We start from the raw sequence: 10,352 nt of genomic DNA, 5'->3' as shown, positions 1-10,352 counted from the left end.
TTTATTGTTGAGACTTTGGATAATATTTTTTTTTGTTAATTTGTGATATATTTTAATTATTATAATATTATTATATTTATTAAATGTTATTAATTAATTATGTAAACAAGTTTTAAATAAATAAGTTGCATGCCATATCAAATTTTGTTGATTTTTATTATGTCAGCTACTTTGGTATACCTTGAAAGTACATCATACCGAAACAAAGGTGCAACAAAGATATGAAATTTTTTTCATACCAAATATAAAGGTATATCGAACTAAAGTATAACACATGTTTTTACCTACTATCGTCTATCAATGTATGAAATTTCCCCATGAAATTTTTCCATATAACGGAGATAAAAATAAAATGTAAGGTATGGCGGATTTAGTAAGATATACCGTGTAGTCCCACCCTAGGCGGCACTATCATTTGTGGGTGTTGGATTTCGCATCTTATTAATTCGCCATAAGCATTCTTCATACCGGAAGAGTGATGCACAAAGAATCATATATTTAATATAAAGTCCATACATAGCCCAAAACATAAAATTGGAACATTCATATCAACTGTCAAGGTTTATCAGCTTCACTCGCTCAAAAAAAAAAAAAAAGGTTTATCAGCTTCACTAAGACTGATGTGGCATCTGAATTTTATTTACAATTGGAAACTATACATCCGTGGAAAAGCATTAGTATAGCTAACAATAGATACCCCAGCACTCTCACTTCCTATATACCAACTAGGTAGGAATCAATCTTTACACGTGAAATAGACAAATGAAACCAAGGGAAAAAAGCATTCTTATAACTAACAATAGATATCCCCAGCAGCTTGATTTGTTTATGGCTTTGATAAACTGTCCTACAACCACAAGGCACAGCACCACTTTTCATAAAAGTCTAGACAAAAGATGCTTCGCCCACCGGCCTACTTTCCACAGGAAACCTTAGTCATTGTTCAGAGGTCAAGGATATCTCTCATCCAATGAATCAACTTCTCCATCTATTTATCTTCTAATACTGCTTATTCTATTCAAGAATGCAAGTGGCAACAACAAATAAAGAGTGTATGATGCGAGCTTTTAAAAGTGCATGATAAATGAAGTCCTGCATCATGGAACTAGTAACCTAACAGCATCGAACAAAGAGTATAACCTTAGTTCAACTAGTTCACACCATTGTCGGAGCTGCTGCAAGCTTGATTTGGAAGAACATTGTCACCAAAATCTCCATCCAAGCTCATTTGTTGGACCTCCTGAGGAGAAAGAATCTTGATGCAACGTACACAACTCACGAATTCCCTGGAGGCAGCAATTAAATATGTAAATGTGTGATGAAGGATAATGTTGATTACGCTGGAAAACTATACTATTTAAAGTTTTTAAACGTACTCCCAAGGATCATCACCAACTAGCAAGACATCATTCTCATGATCTACATAGACTAGTTTCCATCCAATTCTCTGCCGGTCTTCCAGTTGTCCCTCTATACCAAACCTACGAGCTAGGTCTTGCTTGAGCTCATCATAACCTGAGTAATGTGAAATATCAATAGACCTTCCGACAGCTCCTCGCTTGTATACCTTCAAAAAACATCAGGTCAGTGTGATGGTTAATGGATAGTGATTGGACCAACAATAATTGCATCCATGATTCAAAATTGTTCACACATAAGAACCAACCTTTGTATATGTCCGCATTCTAGGAATCTGTGGTGCAGCCCAAGAGCCTCTATTCACAAAGCTACCATCATTTACAGTGGGATCAATGGAGTTGAATGCCACATCCGGCACCCCAAATGACTGAGACACCATTGATGAAGAGAGTTCAGGTTGAGTATCTTTGGGGTTCTCATAGGTGGAAAGAACGCCTCCTCCAGAAGAGAGATTATTTGTAAAGTCTCTACCCGATCCTACCATGTCTTTTGTAACCAATGGATGAGGCATCAAGGGCATATCCAACTGACTGTCATTGTCAATATGAGTCCCAAATGGTACATTGCTCCTTGGATCACCGAGAACTTCTCCATCTTGGCTAGCATCTCTAAAAAACACTGACTGAGAATTGAAAGTTATGGAGTTGCTTTGGGGCATCTGACCTTCATTCTGAGAAAAAACTGAGGTGACTGAAGAAGAGCTATCCAAATAATCTATCTGAGTTCCAGCAGCATCATTGAATGTCTGTGATGCAATAAATCCATGGTTCTGATTTTTGGACACATTCAATGAGGGCTTAACGGTAGACTTCTGATGTAAATCTTTAACTATGTGACTGTTAGAAGACATCTGCTCTAGACCACTTGGATTTAAAAGAGAGGCAGAAGATTGAGCAATTTCATCCCCTAATGTTGTGGCATGGTGGTTTCTGGCATTGATTACAGACTGAACTGTGGTACGACAGTTGTTTGTGGATAGTGAAGTTGAACAAGATGAAACATCATCAGTAACTCCAGCCTGGAACCCACCTGCTGCTGCAGTCAATAAACCATTGCTTCTAGCAGAAAGCTGATTGGTTGTTGGTTTTAAGGTACCTCCGGCTTGTCCAGGAAAATCTGATAGGGTTCCAGATTGCTGCTGCTGTTGCTGAAGTTTAGGTTGCTGAGTGCAGCGTAGATTAAATTGGGTATTACTAACCATCTTTTGACCTGTAGTAGCATGGGACTGAGGATGTATACCGGATGCTGTTGCTTGAGAGGAATCCGACATTTGGTTTGTTGTCATAGACCTCGACAAGTTGGGTGGGGTGGTTTCCATAAGCTGCTTCTGCTGGTCTTGGAATTGTGTCAAATGGGAAGAATGCTGCAATCCAGACTGTTGCGCTAAGAGCGATTGCTGTTGCTGATGGAGCTTTTGTAGAAGTTGAAGCTGCACTTGGTTATCTGACATGTGCTGCTGCTGGCTTGTATGATCAGGATTTTGCTGTTGAGCATGAATCAGAATCTGCTGTTGCTGTTGCTGTTGCTGTTGCTGTTGTTGTTGTTGCTGCTGCTGAGGTAGATTTTGAGGGAGATTTCTCTGAAGCTGATGATTGAGAAGTGATTGTTGATGTTGCAGAACATTCTGAGCTTCAATGGGATTCTGGGACTGGACTTGGCTTGCTGGGAAAGTTTGACTACCCAAACTTTGTCTCGGTGGATGAGTAATGTCAGTCAGCTGCTGTTGTGGCTGTATAGTCGAGCTCATATTATTTGAAGTGGACGGAAGCTTTTTGAGCTGGTCTTGTTGGACTGACTCGGTCGGCCTCTGTGCACTGTACTGCAGGTTGTGCTGATGGGGAACCTGAGTCGTGGGCAGACCTAGTTGACGTGAAATATCTGAGCCAGCAAAATTTTGCAGAACAGAACCAGGTAAATGATTAATGTAGTTCGACTGCATTGGATTAGCCAGAGAGGAATTTTGCTGCATGTTCATCCACTGGACTAAGCTCAAACCAGGCAAAGCTTGGGAATCTTTTAAGCCAAACTCATCACCTGGCCATGGCATTGACCTCCTAAATAGACTGTCGAAATCAGACGAGTCTTCATCTGCAGGGAGAAAAAGATGAAATGATAAGAGGGGTTCAATTCTTGAAATCACTGTGACCGGAATGTGTCTAGTTAGTCTTCTATGCATTAATCATGAAAGACATAAAAAGAAGATGCATTATCCAAGGGCCAAAACAGAGATAGCTCCTTATCTGTAGGCCAAACAGTGAACTAAGATAGGAGAATAGAGTAAGGTGTATCTCGGCCCATAAAGCGTGTTCTGACATGATATTCCATTTCTCTTTTTTTTTTTTTGGTTCTTTTATCTGAATGAATAAATTTGATCCACTGTTCTAGGAATATTGCCCAATTGCATTTAGTATTTTGCAATGCCCACTTTTGTGAGTCTAGTATTAGTCAACTAATATGATTAGACACCATGAAGAGATACCACAGAAATGCAAAAAAATTAGGGGCATTCCACTAAAAGACACAAGAATCTCAAATAGCAAAGTTTAAGATGTTACATTGGAGAATCATTTCTAGCTCTTTTTACCTGGCATTCCTGGCTGCCTAGGGCGCTTTGGGCGGAGGAAAGGAGGCGTAGGACAGATGAAAAATGGAGCTGTAATAGGTTCAATTTCCCATAAGGAGACGCGATTACGTCTTTCACCAGCAGTGGACTCGTCCCAACCAACCTGTTCATAAAATGCCGAGTGAGTATCCAATAAATCTCCTTACAGCAAGGGACCATTTTACACAAAACTGGGAGTATTTTCACTGATTACCTGTAAGTTGCGCCACTGTGAGTTCTTCCATCTCACAGGATCCAAGTCACCGATTCCTGTTATTGTACCCATATATCTGCAACATGCATTTCACATGAATTTACTAAATGGTAGGGATCTCATAATTAGAAATATGTAGGGATGATGTAGCTTCTCTCAATATTTTGCTCACTGACTTATTATGATCATTATAACTATTGTTTTCATTTTAGGGGTTATGGCCAAAAAATACACGAACTTTAAAAAAAGTTGCAATTTTCACTTGAACTTTCAATTAAGCCAAAATATATATGAATTTATATTTTTGTTGCAATTTTCACCTAAGTTTGACTTTCAACGAAATTAGAGCTTAATTGACAGTCGGAACTTCACCTGATCTTGGTCTAACTTATGATGATGATGAGTATTTAGAAGCTCGGAGGTCTAAGAAAACAAAATTTAATATATTTGACTTAATTTCGACTATCAATTAAGCTTCAATTTTGTTGAAAGTCAACCTTAGGTGAAAATTGCAAAAAAAATATAAATTCATGTATTTTTTGGCTTAATTGAAAGTTCAGGTGAAAATTGCAACTTTTTTTAAAGTTCGTATATTTTTTGGCCATAACCCCTTCATTTTATGATTTTCACATCAATAATGGACTAGAATATGAACACGTAAAGCATCATCACTACCTTCTTGTCCCTGATTCGTCTGTTTCAAACATCATCCGGAAGCGCATGCCAAGGGATATCTGATTACTGCAAGCAGCTTTGTAGTACTTAGCTAGAGGGATGACAAACTCTGATGGACTAGACCTGCTCTCAAGTTAAAACAAGAATGAAGAATCAGAAGTCTTGTGAAGAAACCAAGGTCTCTAAGGACGAGATGTATCATATGTAAGCAAACTAAAACAGTCGTGAATAAATATCAGTTGTTACCTCGGATTGTAGAACACAGTGAAAGGGCTACTGTTTGCAGCAGCATGGGCGGCTGCAGCTAGAACTCCGATGTGCATGCTGTCACTCGACAACACTGATGAGGACAAGTTAGTCGGTTGCCTGTTAGCCCGTCTTATTCCCAAGAGAAGCTGCTGCTTTTCATCCCTGATTGCATATGTGAAATGTTGATGTCATTTCAAGAGAAATCCACTTAAAAAGGAAAGCTCATATCATTCAGCTTCTTAAGATCCAAAGAAGTGTTTTCAGTGTCCTGCATCATTACCTGATAAACAAGACCGAGTCACCTGCAATCAACCTCTTTCCACTAACAAAAAGGCTCCATCCACTCGTAAGCAAGTGACGCTTTGGTTGTCCTAAATTGCCAATTTTTAACGAAATTTAAATGCTCGGGAAGACCTTGTCAACAGTGAGTTCTATAGCATCCAAGATAACTGGATCAGCTTACCCCGGAAAATATGACGAAATGTCCACACAGTATCATGAAGATCCCTGGCAACAATCTCTTGTGCAGGTGGTTGCATTGAAAAGTCCTATAATGGCACAAGTTTCTCAAGCACCACATACTAATACTATCAAGGAATTCAGGAATAGGCGGTAGATTAAAACTCTTGAGAGCTGAGACTAACCAGAGAAGGGAAAATCTTTTCTGCAGCACGTCGAGGCACAGAAAAACCACCATGTGTGCTAGTATCACTTGCTGTCAAGGTTTTACAGAAGAATTCAGTCTGTGGCTTATTCACTTTCATGGATAGATCTGATCTCAATAGAGAATCCTGATCAAACTGCAATCAAACAGACATAACAATTTTTCAAATTGTTGCTGATGATCATCATATACATTCATATCTTTAAATAATTAAGCACAAAATTTTTCAGAAACATTCTTCAACTAGAGACAAAACCTACTGTTGGCACCGGCTGCAGTGTCATTTGCGCGTATACTTCATCTGTTTCTGGATCAGCCTAGATGCCAAAGAAACAATGTTAGTTGTTATATGTATTCAAAGAAGTTGGATAAGAATATGAGACATTAGTAAAACTAAACCAACCATACATGCAATGTGACACTGTGAAGAAGGCATATTAGTTTCGAGGGAAGATTTGGGTAGTTAGGGATTTGTGCATTGGCATCCTTTTTCATGGAAGCAGCAACCTGGAAAAATGCAAATTTACATAGTGTAAGTTAAGAAAAAAAGATTACAGAAAGAATCAAACTTTTAGTTGAAACTCGTACAAGCCCTTTATTATATGAGACGCACTCCCTCACTGTCACTTTTATTCATAGTTGTTAATCTTATTAAGAACAACAGTCACTTCTATTCATAACAACCGTTGCTTTTCTCCATGCCTACATTAAGAAACAAGCTTTTGTCTTTATCTTATGGACACACATTTTTGCAGTCATTCTGATGAAACATGAAACTCTAAAAAGTTCGATTAGCAGAACAATTTATTTCCCCAAAATTATGTTGATTATGGAAATCGACACCACGTCGGCGCAGGTTAGCAGCCTCCACTCAACAAAAGGACAATCTAGCTCCATAGTATTTGAATTTTCTATGAAGTAAAAAACAAAAATGAATAAGAAGAAAATAGAATTTACCTGTTCGCTGTGGCCTTGAGGAAAGTAGACGACGTGGGTCCCAGCCGCCGGCAGGTTTGCTAGTGGTCCGGCGCAGGCTTGCCATAGCTCACAATTTATACTCTTCTTCTCACCTGCAATTCGACACGTGTCGGAAACTATACTCTTTTTTCTTTTCTTAACAAACGACGATACACTTATATGGAAACAAAATTAAATGAAGATTGGTTCGGGGATTCAAACGCGGACTCATTTTCTACGAATATAATATGCATAGCATAAATCTTTTCTGTGTGACAACGGTCAAAAGGAGAGAGAATGACCTTCAGCGGCGGAGACGTTCGACGGCGGAGCTCCGCTGCCGGAGTTTGGTGCCTTCATTTGTCCTTCTTCCTCCAGCTCAAACAAATAGCTGGGGTTTCTCACTAGGTCTCATCTTTCTCCAGCTCAAATAAAAGCGGATTGTCTTTTCGATTCAGAAAATGATTGGGGTTTGGTTTGACGGCGGCGCCGGAGGGAATATTTTCCGGCGACAAGGCGGTAACGAGAGAGAGAGAGTGAATGTTGGGAGACAAGAGAAGCTTTGGAGTAGGAGGAGATGTTGAGGATTGCAGGAGACCAAATGCTGCAGTTATGCTTTTTTTTGCCCCCTTTTACACACTACAGCACCCAGCAACACGCGCACTCTCTCTCCATCTCATTTCTCTCTCTAGGCATGAAATAAGTTGAAGAGTTGCGCGTGTGTGTCTGTTTTGCAGTGGATTGGTTTCTCATGGGCTTTTGCAGGCACCAGATTTTAGTCTCCTTCTCTCTCTACTCTCTAGTTCAAAGGCTTTCACATTCCCCTCCCTCTGTATATGTATCTTTCAATTAAACTGAGATTTGCTGGGATTGTGCATGTGCTGTCTCTGTCTCTCTCTCCTTTCTCTGCCCTGGTCTTTGCTTCTCCCTCTACACAACCTGCTGTATCCTCTGCGCTCCTTTCTCTCTCTAGATTTAGGTATGGCAACGCAAAGTTGACCAGTGAAGTAAATGGTACGAGATTCATAGATGCTATTATTACCGAGGAGAGTTCTCATAATTACTCGGGTAAGCGTGTGTAGTGGCTCTCACCAATTCAAGTCCCTCGCATTAATTTGTTCACAAATTTGTAATGGTCATGATGATATTCATCATACCTACTTTGGGAAAAATAAAAAAATATAAAAACATAAAAAGCTTTTTGACTTTTTTTTACGTATGACGTTGGATCATAATTCATTAGAGCATCCGCATTGGGGGTTCCTGCCTACTTGATAGTGTTTGTGTTATTGAGTAGGTAGTGCTGCATTGGGGTTCCTTGATAGTCTACTTGATAATATTAGTTTTGATTTTATGTTTTTCATTTAAATTTTATTGCATAATTTAAATAGCATATTTTTGTAATAGTTAAATACTGGATTAAACATAAATTTAAAATTACTTAAAACATTAAAAAAAATACATAAAAATTTAAAAACACCTAAAAAAATACATAAAAATTTAAAAAACCTAAAACATCATTAAAATCACATTCCTTGATAGCCTAGGATAGACCACGACGCCTGAGCACGTCGGCGACCATGGACGCGTGCAATGCACGTTGTGCGTCCGTCATGTGCGTCGTATCCGTGTTCAGGAGCTGCATATCGAGCTCCCTCTCCCGGATATCGTTCCTCCGCTGGTACTGGGCGGTGAATGCCCTCATCTGCTCGTCGTTCCTATCCAACCTCTCCATTATTTTTGGTGGAGGATCCGAGCTCGTATGCGACGCTGCTGCCTTCCCTTTCCCTTTGGCCGCCGCCTTGTTGCCAATGGGCCGGGCAGAAGAGATCTCCTGGCCCAACGCCGAGGTGGTGAAGCCGCCCTCCTCCGTAGTCTTTGTCCTCTTGGAGGCATGCACGTCTCCAAGGAGGTACATCGACTTGAACTTGGGATTGTTTCGGGGCACCAATTTGGATCGTAGAAAGGGTTGTGTGGATCCATGACGGAGAAAATTGTAGGAGAAGAAGAGGTGTGAAGAGAAGAAAATTGGAGAAGAAGAGGTGTGAAGAGAAGAAGGAAGAAGGTGGGGTGTTTTAAAGAAGAGAAGAAGGAAAAAAAAATAAAAAAAATAATGAAAACGGTCGGTCAAAGGTGCGGAAACCAAGGAGCTGCAGTCAAAATTCGAATAAAATTCGAATTTTCGAATTTTTCCTTTTTGTTTTTTTTTAAATTGGGCGCGTGCATTGCATGCGCCATCTCCTCCGCCCTTCGAGCATACTCGATAACTCGAGGAGTCCTCGAGGAGCTCCACGCCGCATCGCCCTCCTCGACGCCCTCCCTCTCCTCGAGTACCCGCGATGCGGGTGCTCTTATAATCCCTTCATCCATCAAAAGTAAGATACTTTTGATGAACACAAATTTTGATAAGTGAATGGTAATTATTTTAATAATGGAAAAATGACACCATCAAAATTTGAAATGAGTAATTGAAATTAAATTAGAAATAATTTTTTATAAATAAAAAGTACTCCCTCCATCTCAGTATAAGTGACGAGTATACCACTTTGAGCCATCTCATTATAAGTGGCGGATTTTCCAAAAAAGGAAGAAATTAGGATCACTAATTAAAGTCTAATCTAAATCCAATTAAGGAGTCCACTTTTTCTAACCCTAATTCTTGGCCTTTCATTTCTATCACAACTCTCCCTCTTTCTACGCGTCTTTCTCCTATCTCAGCCGACACCACCCTTCTACAAACCGTAATCTTTTCAGATCCGCAGTGTTGCCACCGATTGAAACTTCAAATCCTTCGAGTTTCTTGCTCCACGGTACTGAACCATCGATTGAAACTTCAGATTCGTCAAGTTTCTTCGGCCACGGTACAGAACTACCGTTTGAAACTTCAAATCCTTCTCGGATCTTGCCCAACGGTCCTGATCCACCGATCGAAACTTCAGATCCTTCTAGGATCTTGTCCTACGGTTTTGATCTAAGTCTCCTCTACATGTCATAAAGCAACTCGCCACTTATAATGGGATGGATGGATTATTTATAAAGATAAAAGACAAGAAAAAAAATATTAGGTCATGTCTTATAATGGAAAGTATCATAGTTTTTATGGACACTTAAAATGACAAAAGTGTAATATTTTTTGTGGATAAAGTGAGTACTACATTCGTCAACAAAAAAGTTTACTATATTATAAACAATATGTGTTTCAATAAAATGTGAATAGCATCCACAACAGTGAGCCTCTTATGTGTTCCCACCACTTAAGAGTCACTTCCCCATAGTGAGGCTCTTTATCTCTGGGCTCTCTATTTTTATTATTTTATTTTTATTTTGAATATATTTCTAAATTAAATTAAATATTACATTAATTAAAAAAATGCAATAATTATAAAAATGTTACAATAATTTTTTTAAAAATAAACTCTTCGAGTTATAGCTACGTGGGACCAAATCATGCTCAAATATGCTCGATTAACTCATCTGGGAGGCAGACGTGCATTCGGTGATTGCGAAGGGTGGAGTCTTGAGCCAAATAAGCGCGGAATTCTAGTATTAATCCAAGGTTGAGAACTACTACT

The 10,352-nt window shown here is 39.3% G+C and overlaps 1 protein-coding gene across 1 annotated transcript; it reads right to left on the bottom strand.

Annotated features, from left to right (window-relative positions):
• Positions 1–517: 517 nt before the first annotated feature.
• On the bottom strand, positions 518–7,863 carry LOC131021383 (auxin response factor 19-like). Its single transcript, XM_057950552.1, has 14 exons — positions 7,083–7,863; positions 6,781–6,893; positions 6,232–6,330; positions 6,084–6,140; positions 5,804–5,959; positions 5,623–5,707; positions 5,440–5,530; positions 5,157–5,321; positions 4,911–5,033; positions 4,236–4,311; positions 4,004–4,145; positions 1,667–3,507; positions 1,377–1,567; positions 518–1,286 (listed from the first exon to the last, which is right to left on the bottom strand). Exons 1-14 carry the CDS (start codon positions 7,138–7,140, stop codon positions 1,151–1,153), a joined length of 3,333 nt encoding a protein of 1,110 aa, XP_057806535.1. The 5' UTR covers positions 7,141–7,863; the 3' UTR covers positions 518–1,150.
• Between the last annotated feature and the right edge of the window lie 2,489 nt (positions 7,864–10,352).

This window comes from Salvia miltiorrhiza, chromosome 4, assembly GCF_028751815.1.
Source record: "Salvia miltiorrhiza cultivar Shanhuang (shh) chromosome 4, IMPLAD_Smil_shh, whole genome shotgun sequence".
NCBI classification, from domain to species: Eukaryota; Viridiplantae; Streptophyta; class Magnoliopsida; order Lamiales; family Lamiaceae; genus Salvia; species Salvia miltiorrhiza.
Note: the sequence above shows the minus strand (reverse complement) of the source record. Positions and strands in the feature narration are given on the sequence as shown.